General features: G+C 38.9%; 1 protein-coding gene across 2 annotated transcripts in view; it reads right to left on the bottom strand.

Moving 5' to 3' along the window:
* Positions 1 to 305: 305 nt before the first annotated feature.
* zgc:162200 (uncharacterized protein LOC558638 homolog) overlaps positions 306 to 20,464 on the bottom strand; it is a 21,279-nt gene continuing 1,120 nt past the window's right edge. The window contains exons 2-11 of one of the 2 annotated variants that reach the window (XR_006054795.1): positions 19,064 to 19,405; positions 15,429 to 15,641; positions 15,099 to 15,251; positions 12,417 to 12,929; positions 10,623 to 11,489; positions 9,854 to 10,033; positions 6,189 to 6,340; positions 4,715 to 5,054; positions 2,704 to 2,795; positions 306 to 2,670 (exon numbers count right to left, since the gene is read on the bottom strand). Coding sequence is in view for 1 of the 2 variants with exons in the window: in XM_005930714.3 (XP_005930776.1) it covers positions 2,790 to 2,795; positions 4,715 to 5,054; positions 6,189 to 6,340; positions 9,854 to 10,033; positions 10,623 to 11,489; positions 12,417 to 12,929; positions 15,099 to 15,251; positions 15,429 to 15,641; positions 19,064 to 19,321 (2,682 nt within the window). In the remaining variant the exon portion in view is untranslated. Of the gene's footprint in view, positions 2,796 to 4,714; positions 5,055 to 6,188; positions 6,341 to 9,853; positions 10,034 to 10,622; positions 11,490 to 12,416; positions 12,930 to 15,098; positions 15,252 to 15,428; positions 15,642 to 19,063; positions 19,406 to 20,464 lie in introns of both variants that reach the window. The other variant, XM_005930714.3, reaches the window with a different exon arrangement.

Below are 20,464 nucleotides of genomic sequence, written 5' to 3'. Positions count from 1 at the left end.
CTCTAATTAGAACAAAGCAGTATGGGTTAGGTTTGTAAAGTTACATCTGAAAAAAACAACAAGACTTTTGGAGCAATCCACTGTAGATGGACACCAAAATGGAGACATCTGCCCACAATGCCCAGCATCACATATCAGCACAAACATCTCATACCATGACATGGTAGTGTCAATTCACAATTCAACTACAAACTATTGAATTATGGGGTGTACTTCGTTTTTCACAGGACTGCACAGACTCCTTTTCCCCATAAGTGCAGTATAAGAAAAATACCAAAGTCACTCACTCAAAACCACGAGCACTATACGATGTTGGCTTGTTTTTATTCTTCATGACAAAAGTGGATAGAAGGTCAATGAAAGGTCAACTTTGCATACACATAAAAAGTTGAGGACCTCAAATGTGTTATGTGGAGTGTGTGCTTGTCAACAATTTACACAGAATGCAGACCACATAAATACAGTTAAAATATTATACAAGAGTGGCAATTAAATTATACACACATCTGCACAGAGTGACTTAAATCAATGTACAACCTTCAGTGTGAAAATGACATTATGTTAAAGTATTTTCACTTTTTAGCCAGAGTGTGTGGACATAACTTCAATAAATAAATGGAGGAGCTACCCCGGCAGTCTACAATCTTTGATACATTAGGTCCAAATGTATTCAGAATATTAAAAGAAAGTTCAGTAGTTGTAACAGTTGTCTATAATATCAATCAGCTAATTTTGATTCATTTAAGTTATTACTTAATCCTTAATGAGGTAACATGATTAATAAATACAAGGCATGCCAGCTAAAAAGTGAAAATATTTTTACCAAAATGAGATATCACTTTTTTCAGTGCTAACACTGCTCAGTGAGTTTATTTAAAATAATTAAAACATAAAAAAAAAAAATACAACTACAGTGTTGAACTTTAGCCTCTATTTAGAAAATGTGACTTTCTGAAACAGCAGACAAGACCAAAATCAAGGCACAAAAAACCAAAACAAAACACCAGCTAACCAAAAATAAAACCTCATCAGCAGGATGCGGCTTCTTCTAGTAAAGAGGGAAGTTGAGTTTTAGTAAGTGTCAACATTTTCTAGTATTAATTTCTCTGTTTTCAAACAGCTTTTCCTAAATGCAATTGAAAGGACCACGATTGGTCGTGTTAAGTCAGTTTAATACATTGTAAGTTGCCTTCAGTGAAAAAAAGGTGAGGTTACAGTGCCAATGTCAAAGTCCATACATCATACTGCTCTTTAAGCAGTCCCTTTAGAGGTATCAAGTGACACATGTACATTTACATGCTATTCTTCATTGCAATCCTTTAGCAAAGCAGTGTCATGTCTGAGTTCCCACACACTTTAAATGAAGCAGCTTTTTCAGATTTATTTATTCTTGATTCTAAGCCATACTGTGCAAATAGATGCAAACTTCAATGTAATGCTTTTTAAATGATCGGGTATCAGTATTTATTTCTACTTTCTATAAGCAGCAACCCCAGCAATACCTGGTATTAGCATTTAAAACTGAAAACAACACATGCTGTAGAGAAGCAGGCTGCTTGCTGTGGATGATACTAGGTTATTACTATTCATTTATTTTGGTGGCACAAAAAGCATGATGACATTATGCTATGAAATACAAAACACGAATATTGTTGATTAGCTGTTCAAAGGAGCAAAGAGAAAGCAGATATCGAATGGAAAATGTTGTCACAGTAATGAAGAGAAATGACAATGGAGGATTTTACTAAAAGGTTTAGGGGAAACCAGGCCACTTTGTTCTAATGATGTAAGACAGTGACTTCCAAAATCTTCTTATATTAAGAGATGCAAATAGCTGTTGTAAAATAGCTGCAGCCAGCCATTGGTAACGGAAAATGAGGCTAGGTTTCAAAGCCCAAAGCCTTAAACAGTAGATTGTATACAGGCACTGTCCTGACTTGGTCTGCATAGTTTGCGAAGATGCACATTACAGATTTCCCAAATCATGCATCTCACCACTCAGTGTCTGAACTGAGGTGATGAATGTATGGCTGATATTTTCCATATGAAATGTCATGTTTACTGACCTCTCTTTAAAGGGTGTGCCTGAAATCTAAGAACCAGAAATGGCGTAATAGAAAGAACATGTAACTGCACCACCAGTAAAAGGAAAAATCTCAAGACAACAATAAGCTCTACTTTTAAGGTAAGACTATTGGTAAGGCTGCAGTGTTCTATAAAAAACTACCTGGGAGAGCTACCACAGATCATCTAATGGTTTACCAACACTAAAAGACGCCAGATGGGCCTGACCATCAAGCCAGACTAAAGGCAAGAATGTAAGACATAGAGCCTTCAGAGAACAGATCATAGCCTTGAATCAAAGTCTGAGGACAGTAAATATTGTACAAGGAGAGTCTCTGAAATAAATACTGCCAATGGTTCAGTACAACACAAAGCCTTGAACAGGACCAGATGGAAGTTAGAACCACTTTGGACAACACAGGTAATGACTTCACAAAGAAATGAGCAGCACATTTGTCTCTTCATCCTTCTTCGGGCTGCATGCAGGCTTCTCCACTCCAAGCAGAGAAGACCAAAAGGGTGGGATGAGACTTTTTTTTTTAATTTTGTTTTTTTTAATACTTTTTTTCCCAGCCCATGGTTCTGGTAGGTAGAGTGGGGAATGTAGCATCATATCTGGGATGGACAGGATGTCTCAGGTCAGGGAAGGAGGAGGGAGCCAAGGAGTCAACATGAAGACAGGTCCTTATGGAGAAGAAGGGTTTTGGAGTAATGGGAGGAGTGTTTCAGCGCTACAAAGACAAGGTGAGACAGAGACAAAAAGGAAAAAAAATATTTAGTTTGACTTAAGAACTTTAAAAAGTTTAGTGGAAAATGGTAAGGGTAAATTATAAGGATAAACAGATCAATACAACATAGAGCACAAAAGGTTAGCAATTTAGGGGTGATCAGTTAAAATAAGCAAAAATCTTAACCAAACTAAACACTAAGCCTAAACTAAAGCTGTGCAAAAACAAGATTGTTCAAGATAAAAGCAAGCACTGAGAAGGTATTTGATCAAAGTTGTTTGTTTGGTCTGTTATGCAAACAGCATAACAATTCACATGTTAGGAAATATGAAGATGGAGTCTTGGCACTGGAAGTACGCTTTCAATTTTGGAAAAGCCTTTTTAAAAACTGCTAACGTTGAAGCATGTGTTCTTTCAGTGCCCTCTAGTTCATTACTAGCACTGTCAGTGCGCCCCAGGGTGGCTGTGGCTATAATATCAGTGTGTGAATGTGTGTGTGAATGGGTGGATGACTGGATATGTAAAGCGCTTTGGGGTCCTTAGGGACTAATAAAGCGCTATATAAATACAGGCCATTTACCATTTCATTGATATCAATGATAGTTTATTAGTCTCTTATTTAAAACTTGTTATAGAGAAACACTATATGGACAAAAGAACTGGGCCCTGCACACACTGGACTTACAGGAGCTGCTCAGTAATGGAAACCATTGGCATGATGATCCCAGTACACAGTTATTTTGCTGAGGTTAATGCCAGAAGAGGTTTGGAGCTCGTCAGTTACTGAGTCAACAGAGCATTGGTGACTTTTGTATGCTGTGTTGCTCAGCACTCAGTGACACCACTTTTACGTGGTCAGCCACTTTGTGACTGAGGTGCTTTGGTTCCTAAAAACTTCCACTTTGCAAAAATACCACTTACAGCTAATTGTGGAATATTTAGGAGAAAAGAAATTCCATGAACTCACTTGTTCCAACAGTAGCAACTCATCACAGTTTCTCAAATGTTTGAAAAGGCAGACTGCATGGTTGGGCTGGAATTTACACTCCTGTGGCAATGGGACTGAAAACACCTGAATTCAGTGTGGGTCCAATACTTTTGTCAATATAGTGTGTAAACCAGTTCGATAGCTTAGATCTGCTGGCTAATTTATGTTTATTTTTTTATTGTCTCCTTGATGATTTAGAGTGTGAGCTCCGAGCCCTAGAAGATGCAGCTTTATTACCAGAGCTCTTACTGGCATTAGTGTGCAACTCCTCTGTGTTTCTACTTGTAGATGTAAATGATCTTTGTCTAGACTCTCTACAGATTCCGGTCATCCTGGTTCTACTTGCTGAATTGTTAACAGAGTGTGATGTGACTGCCTGGGCCCTTGACGGACTTGAATTGAACTGTGCAGAGTCTGACAGATACGTGTTATGGCATGCTGCTGCTGCTTGTACAGAATTAGACCTGCGACCTGACTGCTTTCTCCTCACAGAAACATCTGATTTAGGGTTTAGAGCATGATTTTGTTGGCTTTCACCCCATGCTTCACTGGTGTTAGCATACACACACACCGTTTTAGAAGAGGTTAGTTTATCTATAGAAGAAGAAAACAAAGAAGACTTCAGTCTGGCAGAAGAGGCAGGTACAACGCGAGTTGTGATGAAAGTGTCCTGACGTAAAGGGACAGAAGCTCTCCGGACTGATGCTCCCTTTTTTGATTCACTCACATACATTTTAGAGCTTAAATCACTGTTCACAGAACTGGTGGAGCCTTTATAGGTCAGGGAAAAACCACGATTCAACTCTGTGTTACAAACATCACTGACACTATGACTTCTAATAAAGGTGGCATCTCTTTGGAGACCCTTGCTTCCGCGTGAGCGGCTGCTGGTTTGGCTGGAGTTGTCAGGATAAAGAGAAAGAGGGGTTCTTACAGGGCTTGTGTGGAGGCTTCTAGTTAGAGATCGCAGGTGGTGTGTAGCAGGAACGGGGCTAGACCGTGGACTGCTCCTCAACGGAGGCCGGGCGGGACTGCTTCTGGGGCTCCGAGGGGCACGGCCTGACTTGGTAGCAAGCTCTTTGGCCCGAGAGCGACGGGGGCTGCTGTTTAAGCTGTGTGGAGACATAGGGGCCTCCAGGTCCTCCAAACGTTGAGTAAGAGCCAGCTTCTGCTGGATGGCCATACGCAGAAGAGAATTCAGTGTCTTCTTCTCATCCTCAGCAGCAGCTAGCTGCCTCTGCATCTCATCCAGCTGGGTCACATACTGATCACACCTGAGAGATGCAACATGCAGCAAGAAATAAAGACAGAGGCATAGAAATACATGCTTCACACGACTTATAGTGTGTTAAATGCAAACATCAAACACCAGCAGGGATTGCAACTGAAGATTATTGTTATTATTGGTTAATTTTACAGGCTAACAAATCATAAAAAATATCACAAGCTATCACAAGTTACAAAAGCAAAACTTTTTTCCCACGGATTATTTTTTGTAGTTAAAATAAATAAATTAACATTGATATCAAACTGAGATAAATAATGTTGGAAAAGCTTCAATTCATTCATTCACTGGCAACCGGGAACGATGCTAACTGGAAAATGTGAAAATGTAAGTAAAAATATGTTTAAAATGAGTAATACACCCTTATTTTCATATATTGTAGAGATGCACTCATACTAGCTATCCACATGATGGCTCCACTGAACCGGATTCTAAGCAAATATCTTTTTATAAAGCTGTAATCTCTATCCTATTGGAACAGACAGTAGCAGCCCTTCATTACTGGCTCTTCTTCAATCCTTCTTAGGGATAACAACTGTCTGGAAAGGGCCTAGACGGTCTAATACACGGCCAAGAACCTTCTCAGGGCACTTTGGCAACACATAACACAATCACCAAAAACAGAAAAATAATCATTAGTGCACTCATACAAATCCCAAATAAAAACACCGCAAAGAAGAGGTTAGTGAGTCAAGTGTTATGATCTGTATGTTTAACTCTTAACATCTTCCCCTTGATAGCATGGTGGTGTTTATAGTCAAACCCATGTCCTACAAACGTTAAAAGTCTTTCTTAAAGGTGACCTTGCTTGATCACCCATCAGCACAGGGCAAAGCATGTGGTTTGTAATCTTCACATGAACTAGTGGATTGCCCATAGGTGTAATAAGCATGGTAAGCTCATTACACGAGTGAAAGCAAAAGCTGTACCTTAGCAAGAGCACAACTAATAAGCCTTAAAACCACTAGTACAGAGCCAAATACAATCCAGTTTTAAGACATTTTAAAGCAGTTTTTTTAAATGTTTGTTTCTTCTAACTTTATTAAATATATGATTGTGTTATATTTGTCCTCCCTGAGTCAGTAATATGTTTTGCTTCAAATCACATGAAATGAAAGCTTACCGGCTGGCGAACATGACTCGAAGAGAAGAGAAGGTGGCAGCGTCCTCCTTCAGGGCTTTGAGCTCATTTCGGAGCTTCATCATGGTCTCTGACACCATACTCTTCTCCGTCTCATACTTTGTTTTCAAATTGGATAAGGCCAACTCTGCAGTCTGCAATAACAAAAATATCATTTACTATCAAAATGGGGTTTTAAAAACACATTATGATCTGTTGCTGGTATGAAAACACATTATTTAAAATTATGCACTTCTTTCAAAACTAGGAATTCTCTGGAGACACTTGCATGCGATAATAAATGCCGGCCAAGAATTTAGGGTCAAATTCCTTAGATTTGAGTAGCTTCAGTGACAGCTCAACTGTTCCTGTCCTATGTGACTACAAAATTTCCTGTTAAACAGCAATCTCGGTCAGAGTTTTAAAGATCAATGAAAAGAAAAATCACTATTATGAAGAAGGCACAAAATCAATAATATGACTCTATAGTTTAAACACGCTGTATCTTAAGCAAATAGTTTGTTCTAAATCACGTTTGCCCCACTAATGGGATTGCTTTTTACTTATCTGTTCTCCAAATACAAATATCAGTGTAACAATCTCATGTGTAAATGGTTTGATTACATCAGAGGCACCAGTGGACAGCTAACGTCAACAGACTTGAGAAGGAAAACTATTGTCAGTGACCACTGGCCCATCAAACAGATTACCTTAAGTGTGCGCGTGTGTATACAGGACTGACAGTTCAGGTAATGACAGAAACAGGTCATGCAATGCTGAACATAGCACATCAAAGGAGAGGTTGAACTCTCTTTCCCTCTTCCCTTTGTGCTATGTCACATCAGAGGAGAGGCTGATGTACTCAAGGTGCACAATCATGTGGGTCCAGGGGACTGTCTAGACAAGACATTGATGAGACAGGTCACCCATACTGCTTATGTGAGATTATGCATGGATAATACTCCTGCAAAGTGAGTTATATAACAAGCACGTTTGGCGTCTCCAGTTGGACTGGTCAGTGCTTTCAGCAACATGCTCTCTCACTTGACCTAATTCTCAGTGAGCAGACAATTTCCTGAAGTACTTTTATATGGGGAAATGCACAACATCAATATAGTTACAGGATTATTTTATTATTGTTGGCTGTATCTGTGAATAGCAATTGTTTTTCCAACTTTTTTACTTACTCAACCTAACGGGAAGTGCTATGTCAAACTTTTTTTAATGTTATGTTTGCTTTAAATTTACTTGGAGTTGGCACCAAAGTAACAGACAAAAGTAAAAGCAATAGTTAGTGCGGCTGTGTGTTATTATAAACGAGGATAAAAATACTGCGCATGAACTTTGCAAAAAGCAGCTTGCACATCAAAGCTCAGCAATCAACTCAACACTGAAATCTTTTCACAGCAAACTTTTACTTTAAGTGTCATGTTTACTGTCACCAGCAACTTTGAAGTTGCTGGTGACAGTAAACACAAAACCAGCAGCTTTGTCATAATAAGAAAACTGTGTGTTAGAATGAATTTATTTTGCATAATCAATGATAGCAGCAATGCTTGTCTGGCTGCTTACTGATACTTAAGTGATGGTGTGTCTGGTACTGTTATTGGGATTTACTGCCAGTCTCCAGTACCAATCCCTGCTTATTATAATAAGGCTAAGCAGAATGCACTCAGTGGACTGTGGCCAGTTTTAGTTAATCTAAGGATTTATTGAAAAGCAGATAAAATTTCACTCAAGATTTTCATTGGTTGACTAGAGGCCTATTAAGGGCTCCAACATACTTCTATGGTGATCCTACACATAACGTATAATTGCATTCCAGAATTTCCAGTTGAAGTCAGAAATCTGAATTCCTGAGTTCCCAGTCACAATTTTTCAAAGTCTGAGCATCCCCACCAAGCTTGACTGAACAATCCAAGATGACAGCAATAAATGTAAAGTTAAAAGGTAAAATTGTATAACTTGCAATTTGTTCTGTCACTGCTGTGTATTTACAACTTGCTAATGAAGCCATGTGCATAGCTCTGACACAGCACAGCGCAAAGAAAAAAAAGTTAGTGATGCATGAATGACTCGATCTTGCTAAGAAGCAAAACAAATTCAGCAAAGCAATGAGAGAAACAGAGTATTACTGGAACACACTTGACTAAGGAGTTACGTCATCCCCAGCTTTGACGTCTGACTTCTGAGATAAACAGAACACAGCATTAGGACAGCTGTGCAGACCAAGCCCTACATGTCATAACTCTTTACTGTCACCAGGGGGCAGTGTCAGAAACAACTAAGTGAATTTATAAATTATAAAGAGTTGAAGCAAAACAAAGTGTAAAAAAAAAAACAAACAAAAAGTGTCCACTGCAGCCACTGTCTCTGATTCTTGTGCTGAATTTGTTGATCACAAATTTTTTGTCCTCTCACACTTCTCTTGCTTGTGGCGAAAGCAACTCTCAGACAAATAACTAGTTGTACCATAAATTAACCCTAACAAGAGATGACAACTCTTTTATCTTGTATCTAACACAGACTAATGGTTAAATATTAGCAAAGGCAAGGTTAATTTTCAAACAATCTGTGTAAACCAAGGTAGCTATTCTCAAAATTATGTTCATATAACAAAACAAAAACAATGAAGCCTGCCTTCTATGAGTGAAAGTGGGAAAGTATAGGAAAGCTTGATTTTAATGTCAAGCAGCAAAACTACAAACACTGACCTTAGACACAAAAGAATTAAAGATCAAATGACATTAGTTGGCCTCAATTCTAAACAAGGTTCATTCCAAGAGACCTTTAAGCCCTTTTTCCTTTAGTACTTACTTGGATCGGCTCAACTTGGCTTGATTTGTTTTCATTACAATCGAGTACCACCTAATATGTGTGGGGTCATAATACCAACATTGCCAAATGTCCTGTGATGCCACTGACTAACAAATTGGTGGCATGCAGTCTGTTGATGTCACATTTTAGAAATGACTCGGATCGCTTGGAACCCCAGCCAAGTAGATAGTAAAAAAAGTCCCTGGAAACACTTACTATGACCTAATGGAAAACCCTAAAAACTGCATCAAGCCGTGACAATCAACCCGAATAGGTACTAATTGATAGGGGCCATTACTTATTCATAAATGGGACATACGACTTGTTTCGGACAGTGAATGAGCTACGGTGTATATCAAGGTGCATTACAGGTGAGGTTAGTATAACTGTCAGTGGTGACAATCCTGCTAAATGAGTTTTTCCTCTGTTAAACAAATAAATTATTTAAATTATTTTTTTAACATGTATCAACAACCTGACATACACAGGGAGGATGAGATGAAGGTGAAAAAACAGAAAGAAAATGCTTATACAAATGGCATTTGTGTAGATTTAAAGACAAATAGTTTTTCAATATTTGGCATGGTGTTTGTAAAAACAGGTTTGTCAGAGTAACAGTGGTAAGTGTGGAAGTTATGTCAATGCTGTACATGAGAATAAACATGACTGGTGACATAACACCATCTACATATATATGAATGGGGCAGTAATTGTAAAGACTGTAGCAAAGGGCTGGTGCCAAACAGCCGATACACTCACAACTTCAGCTCCTTCTGAAGTAACACTATACTTCCCTTCACTGAAGATAAAGACAAACATTACAACACAGATACTTGCTTACTGTGACCTACCTGTTTGTTAGCCTTAAGAACAGTCCTGAGGGTAGCAATCTGTTCTCTCTTGGTACTCAGAAGAGACTTGAGTTTTAACACTTCCTCCAAGAGGTTTTCATTGTCCCGCTCTGCCTCTCCACTGCTGCTTAGCCCTGAGTAGGGCACTGCACCCCTCTGACGACAAAGGTCCACTGCCACCTGAGAGAACAGAGACAGATATTTATAAGGGTTAGCAGTTAGTCTGGCAAATAACATTTCTTATATAACGGGAACAACATTTTGATAAAAAAATAAATAAAAATCTTTATCACGAAATGATCACATTTCTTAACAATAACACTGAAGTGGCAGGAATAAATCTTCAAACATGTAAAAGAGGATTTATTTTTTGTTTGAGAATATGCACTTCTCTAGTTAATAAACTTGTTACCACCCTGTCTTTTCTTTCGGTGTAATGGAGGTTACAGTTCTACTCTGACCCCTGATAAGCCGCTACATTCACGTCCACGCACACACGTGTCACTGTAGCCCATGCCAGGCCCTGGATTTGTGCAGACATGGGAGCAACTGAACTCTGTTAACAGGCTGAGCAGATTATTAGGTTCAGTGAAACATTTGTAAAGGAGTTAAGGATTTTACCCAGAATAAAAGTTTGTTTTTCAGCATTAGGGTTACAGCAAAAAAGTTTGAGAATTTGCACTGGTTACAAGTTTTAGTTCACAAAGAATTAAGTAGTGCTGGAGTACTACATTAATAAATGTCACAAGAACTACACTTTTTGTCTTACCCGAAGATGTTTTATCTGGCAGCGGATGACTGCTACTAAGTTGCGAACATTGGAAGGGTCCCTGAAATCTAGGGTGGGGGATCCAGGGCAGGTAGGAGAGTCTCCACTGGTTACAGCACTGTCAACTTCTCCCATAAACTGCAACGCTGCAGCTTTCGAAATGAACATGTCATTGGCTCGAGTCTTCTTTTGGACGCTGTGCTGGGAATAGAGGTGTGATCTTCTGGCGCTGCCTCCTGACCTGGCACCATCACGATAATAGTCCAGGGTGACCCGTTTGGGAGTAAGGTTGTTGCATACACAGATGTGGTGATACAGGTTGGACAGCTCCTCAGAGAAGGCCAGCAGCTCTTCCTGAGCAACACTTAAGTGCCCTTCAGAATCACTTGCCACTTTCCGTGTTGCTCCAATCTCCTTCTCCAGCTCACTGATGCGCTCTTGATCTTGCTTGCTGGACTTGATACACTGACGGATTTTGTCAGCCAGCTCCTGGGCCTCAGCCCTCCAACGCTCCTTCTCTTGCTTGTATCTCTGCTCCAGGGTGTTATAACGTGTTCCTGCCTGAGACAGTTCATCTCGCAGCTTTAGAAGCTCTTCGCTAGCCGCGCGCATACGCGCTTCCAGCACCTCCTTGCTCTTGGTGTCTACCTCATAGTCAAAAACAGCATTGCCACCATCTTTTTCTGTCTCATTATCTCCTTTGTCATCCACCTCTTGGCTTTGTTGTCGACTACTCTGCACAGCTTCCAGCTGCTGGGTGAGAGAGCCAACCTTGTCTTCTTGCTGACTGAGTGCCTGTCTGGACATTACCAGCTGCATCTGCAGTTCCTCCACCTTGCTAGTCAAGCTGGACTTCTCTCGCTCTGCCTGGATGTACACACAAACATAACATGAGAAGTCTGTAATTATCAACATCAGTTCACAGAACAAGAACAATACTGAATGTTGATTAATTTCAAAACAAAAAGGGAGGTTATAAATGTCTGTGACACACATTTCTCCCCCACCACCTTTACTCATAAATTTTTAATGTCAAATAGCGACATCTGTTCAGTAGGAACTTTCAAACCCAGCCTCTTGATTTAAGTGCACCATGAATAATATATTTACATTACATAGAGAGCAATGACAGCTCAAGACATTCTTCATTTTCTGAAGTACCCTTTGGTTTACGAAGCTTTATCAGGTGGGAGCTGGAGAAAGTGCTTGATGGAATACACAATATATATTAATGCTCCTCCTCCATCACAAAACGGATGTGGTCTAGAGCAGGAAGTGGCAGAGAGCCCTGCTAACAGCTTAGCACACAGACTAAATTGTATATCCTCCTTACTTAGCGAAGCCAGATAACAGCTTTCTATTTTACATATCTACAGTAAATAATACACTAAACCTTTTAAATTCATATATAAAAGGTCATAAGAAAGCAACATAGGGTAAATGCTTAAGTAATTATCAACTTATTGTGTGTTATTTTTCTTAACTCTGTTAAGACTATTAATGGACACCCAAGCATCTGAGAAACAATGATACCCTAAACCCTATTTCTACTTTTAGTGATATTTGAAACTGACTGTGATGGCTATAGAATTACCACACTAAACTAATGATACTTCCATACCCAAACGTTTGCAAATTCTCGTTACCCCTGTACACAATCCATAAAATGACTTCATTCTCTTAATAACATGTAGGATTGAAGTTACTTTTTTTAGTTCCTTTTAATCATTTGTCCTCAGTGGGATACCACAAAGAAGCATTTGAAAAAAAGGTAAGTGTTTTTCTGTTGCTCACCTGTAGGAGCTGCTGCTTTAGTTTCTGACTGTCTGAAAAGTGTAGCTCACTCAGCAGGTCTGCGACCAGTCCAGAAGCAGGAGCACGAAGTACATCACTGTGGCGTGGGGTGGAGTAGCGATGGATGAGGCCGTTACTTTTGGAGCCACCCAAGTGAGGAGGGTTAGCAGAACTGGAAGAAGATCCAGGACCGTTATTAAAACCGCTGTCCTGATTCTCATCCCCATCCTCCCCTTCACCCTCTCCACCCTGGCCCTCTTCCTGGCTGTCATCCAGCTGCTCCAAGTGGAGCTCCAGGTTCCCCACAGAATCAAAGGGGTTAAGGGTCAAGGCAGAGAGCTCCCGCCGCAGACTGTTTTTCTGCTCCCTTTCCTCCTTCAGTGCTTCAAGGGCCTCATCCAGCTGCCTCTCTGCAATCTCCCTCAGTCTTCCAGCTTCCTCCAGCTGTCCTCGCAGCTCCTCCTGCTCCTCGTTCTTCTGGGTCAGCTCCAGCTTAATTGATTCAAACTCAACCTGAAATAAGATTAGAAGCAGGACAAGAAGACTTTCTTTGTTACTTTATTCAGCTCATTTAGTATGAATGGAAATTGCATCCCTAACATGCAAATACACTTATCACTGCACTTAGCAAAGTTACACTCACAACCAGACAGCTTCAGTAGGCAAATGAAAACTACGCTGTCTGACTTCATAGTCACCCAAACCAATAATTTTATTATTGCTATAGCATAAATGAACAGTCAAAATAAAGTGGATAAAAATGTATCCATTTAGGAATTCTAATAACAATGTTTGCTGGGCTCTTGCTAGAAACACAGTAGCTTTTAGAAGCCTAACTTAAGCTTTACATAAAGTACACATAAAATAATGCATGTTTCTTATAAATAGCTATAATATAACATTGAAATTGTCCTTCTATGATTGACAGGCTAAAGATCAGTTAGGGTACATGTGTTAACATCAAAGGGCCAAATCTGTACAGTCATGGACAATTTTTAGTCTGGCCTGGATATCATTTTAGGTTATTGAGAAATTCTGGTCTGCCAGGCTGTAGCTGTGGTCTCTGCAGGTTAAAAGCTTGCTAACACAGAATGCAACAAAATGAAAGAAAAAAAAAGTTTATACTGAGGGCAGACAATTTCAACCAAAGCAAGAAACTGGACAGCTTATGCTTTTACCAAGTGTAAAGAAAGGCCAGTGTATCTTTCTCAAGAGACATAAAATGTCTCTTGAGAAAAAACATAATTTGCAGCATTGCACTAATGTTTGAATTAAAATGAATTATTAAAATCCAAGCTAACACTAGTTCTCAAGTTCAGGCTGTTAAAAAAGGTACTTATTTGGCTATATGGTAGCTTACTACAATAGTAAGACTAATAATTGGCTAGCTTTTATGTGGACCACATTATGTGTGAAAAGGCCAAATGAGACATACATTTTGGACTCAAAGCATGTCCATCTGTCCCTTCATGTGATTCTCATTTTCCAGTGTGTCCCTCAAATGAAAATGAATGTGGTTTCATTTAAAAATTATATTCCAGACAGAAAGAGATACAGATGACAAAATATTTTCTTTCAAAGTCAACTCACAGGTCACATACATTTTTCCCAAATTTAGTACTGACAGAGATGTGTATGCACATCAAGCAGACTTGGAATAACTGCTTAATACAACAACCAACATGAAAGGTTTACATATAAGTACAGTGTCTATGGAGCATTTTCCAAAGCTGTGCTTATATTTACAAAATATTCTCACATAAAATTATTAAAACAAAAATATCTAAATTCTCAGAGCACATAATGTCCTCTAGAATGTGAAAAAATAAATAAAAAACACAACATCCCAAAATATCTTGAGAAACATGAAATAGTTACACTGAAACATGGTTGCCATGGTGCAACACACAGCTATAATTACACACTTTCAATCACACTGCATTACAAATGTTAAACTGGCTTTGGTATTCGGCTTTCAGTGGAAGCAGGTTTTAGGGGAATATACTGTCTAATGAAAAACACAGGTAGTCATGAGATGAATAGCATGTCCTCTGCTGTGGGAGCTGCTTCATTTGGTGAAAAGAACAACACTATTCACCCGGCAACTAGACTGTCCAGTCTGTTCACCAGCAGCTTTTTTGTTACTGTCCTTTGAAGTTTTGACAACAAACATGTTGTGTGGTATAGTGTATTTGTTTACCTTCCTCCTCATGTGTGAAGGTGGAGGAACAAAACCTTACTGAATTATTTCTCTTCATTTCTCCATACGGTTGGAGATTAGGGTTATTGATAGAGGAGAGAGATGGGCAGAGCAAGCGAGCTCTGGCTTTGGGCATTATCAGGTTTAGCTAAAACCCTCGCAGTTACCCCACCACACTAGTCTACTTCAGGTAATTCAGAAACTCTGTAACAAAGGTAACCTGCTTTTCTGTGTCACCATGCTCTCTGGCCCTAGAAATTCTGAACACTACTGTTTCACACATCCATGTCTCCTCGTCAGCCCCTTCCTGCCCCTTGCCAATTTAAAAAAAAAAGTTTCAAATTTATGCAGCAGATGGGACTCGGGGCATATAGAGTGGAGATGGGGGTTGTTTATCGATTTATTTCATATTCTTTCAATAATAAAATCAATAAATATAATGTTATACAAAAATGATTGTGTGAAGGAAGGTGACAACTGACCTGGTTTTCCTTGAGCACAGACACCTGCTTTTGCAGAGATATGTTCTCTTCCTCTAGCTCCCCATTGTCTTGCAACTGGCGCAGCTCACGCACTTTATATTCCTTTATTTCATCCCTCAGGTGGCCTTTCTCTGCCTCAAGACACTCACACTCCTGTGGAAGAAAATCCACAGTAAAATCAGTACAAAGCACAGCTTAACATGCTTAACTGTCAATTACATATCATATACTGTTAATTCTAGGCTAGAGAACTAATATTTTCTCTAAAGGGATTTAATTTTTATTTGTATTTATCACGAGAAGAGGGAGTACTGAATGAGTACACCATACCTTCTTCAGCTGGGTGGAGAGCCCCCCAAGTCTATCGATCTCTGCGTGGGCATTGCCCAGAGCAAGGCGTGCTTGCTTCAGCTCTGTCTGAACTTCCTCTATGCGCGTTGCCATGGCAGCCTCTTTACTGGCAGTCTCCTGTAGCAGGCTCTCCTCCCGGCACTCTCCATCAGCAGCTGCACGTTTCTGGCTGCTCACAGAATCTGCAAATGCCTTAACACAAACAAAAACTGATAAGGACGGCTCTAAAACACTATTTGACACACTATTGTGTTACACATAAGGGGGGAAAACAATAACATTTGACCCATATCATTATAAAGATAAGAAATGTAAACAATGTAAACAAAGGAGAGGAAATTGCACTTCTCTGTCAGTTTTCAGTGGACATTAATCACCTGAGACCTGACTGCAATGAGGAAATAGCAGATATGGTTCTGTAACCTTGGACCTTAACAGCAATTTCCACATCATTTTTGCAGTTCTGTTTGTCTTGCCTTATACTATGACCCTAATAGATTACAGTTATCTAGCAATAACATGCATTTTTTCACAGCGTGCCACAACCACAGACCTTGACACACACTATGCACCAATAAGTGCTAATGAAAGAAAGATCACATAAGGGTTTTAATGAAACAAACAAGCTACTAAACATGCCTAAATGATCACTAATACTATGGTTACATAATGACCAGCACAGGAGCTCAACCCTGCCAAAACCTAAATGGGTAAATAGCCAAAAATAAAAAAGGAGGTTTACACTGATTTTAAAAATAGCTGAAATCAGAAACAGTACAGCACTTAAATTTATATGGCATTATAAAGCATCCCAGCTGAACACTTTTACTGTTATTCTTACAGATAAATTGATTAATATCAGTAACTACCTGTAAGAAGGATTTTTTTTTTTAAAATTTCTCCCCTTTTAATTTGAACAGGCAGATGGAATAACTGCAAAATCAGAAATCTGCCCACATGACCGGACTTAGTTTTATAGGATTAATTTCTTACATAAATCAGTATTTAAAAGCCTGTTCCAGTAATACCAAATACCTTTGTGGGTCTATAAGTATTTGTGACAAAATTTACATTTTAACACTTGTTAAAACATTCTTAATGTGCTAATTATTCTTCAGTTTTCTGTATGGAAACAACACTGCATTAATCAGTTATTTTAGCAGAAATTCAGTGGCAATATGAAAACGGAGTCTAATACAGTTTTTGTACCTTTAAAATTGAGATTCAAACGATCTAGTAAATATGGTCAAGTCAGTATTACTGTACAATGGTTATTTACTTAAACACCCCACCCCGCAATGGTGGAAAGTGCATTGTTTATAATATGAAAAGCCTATGCATTATTTCAATGTATCTATGAAAGGCATGGTTTAAACATAAACTGAGCTTTGCTGTATTGGCCTGATCTTTTATCTTGAATATCCTGCTCTGACCATATTAAATCCTTAATGCTTTAACATAACGAATCAAAATCAGCTAAATTTAGACATCCAAATAGGGCTGCTCGATTATGGCAAAAATGATAATCACGATTATTTTCACTGAAATTGAGATCACGATTATTTGACGATATTTATTTAACCCTTTAAGACCTACTATAGAACCAAGTCCACCAGAGCTTATATTATTTTTTTTACATGTTGTAGTGCCATTTGTGGGAGCATTTCAAGTTGCTATACATCAATACAACTGTTATAGCCCATATTTTAATAATATGTATGCATTAAGTCCATAGTAATTACATAAATTGCAAAAAAGTGCAATAAACTACAAAAAAAATTGAAAATCGCTTTTGTTTTGTTTACATATATTTCTACTTGGAGAAATTTAATAGGTTTATCCCTCAAAACTTTAAATACAAAAAAGTTGCAAAAAATAGTTTACAACAACAGGAAATTTATTTTGAGTGTCTTCATAGTTTTATTTTGGAGATACAGCAATTTTTATATACTGCAGGAAAAACAAAAAACAATCCTATGATGCAAATTTGCAAAGAAAACAGCATGTGCATCATTTCACTGTGGGAAGTGTTACGAACAGCTGATCGGATCGGCAAAGCGTGTTTCTGGAATATTATGTTTTTGTTCCTGCAAGCGCTTTTTATGCAATTTTTGCAAAGCTATATGTGGAACGAAACCGTGACCGAGGACAAGCTGATGGCATCAGATGTAAGTACAACTCCTCCGGTTTCATATGCAAAACAAATTATTGCGCTAGCTTACACGGTTCAGGTTCTACAGGAATTTTAAAATAGTTACGCAAAACGGAGCGTGCTGCTCTGACCGGCTTTAAAGGGTTAACAATGACTTTTAAAAAATAATATAAAATAGTGTGCAACACCACTGAAGTTTTTTTTTTTTTTAACTCTCTTTTCAACCAACGGCAGTCACTCTCCAAATAACTTCTGCTTAGCTTTCCGAGCTTCCCTCGGGTCCTCTTAATCAGCGGTCTCCAACCTTTTTTGCGCCACGGACCGGTTTATGCCCGACAATATTTTCACGGACCGGCCTTTAAGGTGTCGCGGATAAATGAGGGAGGGGCTAATAATCGGCTCAGTCATTTTTAATGATCGTTGAAAGCCCAGATCGTAATCGTGATTAAAATTCGATTAATTGAGCAGCCCTACATCCAAATTAACATATGTTAATAGCAACATGCTGACTAACTGGATGCAAAAACGTCATAATCAGTTAACACTCTTCTCCTGCCAACATCAAATGACATGTGAGGCAAACCTGACTCAACATGTGATCACAAGACAAGACATTCAAAGTATAATATTAGGTCACAACTGTAACAGAGCTGTTATTGTTTTATCAGAAAATGAGAGCTACAAAAAGACAATGACGGAATGAACAGGCAAATTCATGACATAGTCCACTGGCACGTGTTAAAAAAAAAAAAAAAAAAAAAACCCTCAACAATGGTATCTTTATAGGACTGCAAGACCGCAAGGCAGGTCCTCAACTATGAACTATAAAATGAATAAACTTAGAGAGATTGTGCTTATATATAATAGCAGCAATTATGGTGTTGATGGCATTTAAATTATGCCTACCAATAATGTAAACCCGTTAAACCTGATAATTATAAAATACAATTTTTGTATGGTGTCCATTGTTTCATGATTTTAATACCCTGCAAAAAATACAAGAGTTCTGTTTATTAGACCATTACTGTGAAAGCTTACAACGGGAAATGCATTTCATTGCGCACATTTTATTATATAAACAAAAGATCACACAGCAAGTATGTGATATAGGAAAACTACCTGGAAACCAGTGGAATGATGACCTCACAAGCTTACAAGGTAAATGGACTGGTGTTTTTTTTAGTGCTTTTCCCAATCACACAAGCACTTTTTTCTATGCTTTTCCTATGTAAGTGCTTTCTATCTAACGTTCACACAGATTCATACTCTGATGAATGCATCAGAGAGCGAGTTGGAGTTAGTATCTTGCCCAAGGATATTTGGCATGCAGACTAGAGAAGATGAGGATCGAACCACCAACCTTCCAATTAGTACGTGACCTGCTCTACATCCTGACCTACAGCCACCCCAAATATATAAATAAACAATCTAAAAAAATAACATGTGCCTTAGGTGCTCCTACCTCTTTGAGCTGTTGTAGCTCCAGTTTGAGAGATTCATGCTCTTCTTCCAGCTGTGTGTGTTTCATCTTGAGGGCAGCACTTTCCTCCAGCACCACCAGACCGTAGCGGGCTGCCTGTAGCTTTTCCTCTGTGGCCTCTTGAAGCTCGAGAGTCAGCCGCATCACTTCAGCCTTCAAATCCCTGCTCCCCATCTCCGCTTCCGCTTCCTCTTCTCCCTCGGCCATTGCACCTGCTGGGTCTGCACCCGCCTCCAGCATCCTTACTTAGTCTCCTGCTTGTCTGCAAATGTTTTACTGAGACAATTGCCTCCTTCACTCCTCTGCTTTCATTACGCCACACCACTACGGCAAAAGACAAAGAACATGGTTACATAAAATACTTGGAGATAGAGGTTTTTGCATAAATTGTAGTGTGACACTAATGGAGTAAACTGTAAGGTTTAACTTTGGGATTAGTTTAATGGGATAAAAGTTTTACTAAAGCTTTAGACCAGGAGAAAAATCTAAGAGATTAAATTAAGATCTAGTGCTGAAAGGGCTGCATTATCAGCTAGAGTGCTTTCTGATTTTTATTTTTTTTTTTGCATGATTGTCACACCTGATGTTTCAGATCATCAGTTTCTAATACTAAGAAAGATAACACAATAAAAATAAAATGCCCCTTTTGGTAAATCATATGTATTATTATTAAAATAATGATACATAAAATAATCACTTGAACAGAACATGTCTGACAAAGTGAATTAGGAAAAGAGATCTGGTGAACCTTCCCCCAGGAGTGGTCATCCTACCAAAATTACTCCAAGAGTGCATCAAGAACAACATCTGAAGAACAGCAGGTCTGGAGGGGGGGAGGGGGGGGGGGGCGCAGTTTTCGACAATTAGAAAGAGGCTAGGTAAAACTGGCATCCACAGGAGGGTTCCAGGATAAAAAAAAAAAACCCCATCACTGACTAAAAAGAACACAATGGTTCATTTTCAATTTGATTGAACCATGAATTCTGCTTACTACCACAAAATTCTGAAGGACAATATCTGACCATTAGTTCATAATAGTCCACTTAAGTATGGGAAGGTTTTTGAGTGGCCAAAGTCCAGTCTTAAATCTGATTAAGATGTTTTGGCATAACCTTAAACAGGCCACTCATGCTTGAAAATTACTCATTGTAGCTGAATTAAACGATTTCTGCAAAGAAGAATGACCCAAAATCCCTCCACAATGATGTGAAAGACTCATTGCCAGTTACTGCAAATGCCCTATTGCAGTTCTTGCTGCTAAGTGTGGCACAACCAGTTATTAGGTTTAGGGGGCAATTACTTTTTCACACAGGGACAGATAGGTTTGGATAGCTTTTCATAGCTATTGGTCCTTAATAAGCTAAATCATCATTTAAGAACTCC

The sequence above is a fragment of the Haplochromis burtoni genome, unplaced genomic scaffold, assembly GCF_018398535.1.
Source record: "Haplochromis burtoni strain Fernald_Lab_line unplaced genomic scaffold, NCSU_Asbu1 Contig_134, whole genome shotgun sequence".
Taxonomy (NCBI): Eukaryota; Metazoa; Chordata; class Actinopteri; order Cichliformes; family Cichlidae; genus Haplochromis; species Haplochromis burtoni.
This window is presented reverse-complemented; position numbering and strand designations above follow the sequence as displayed.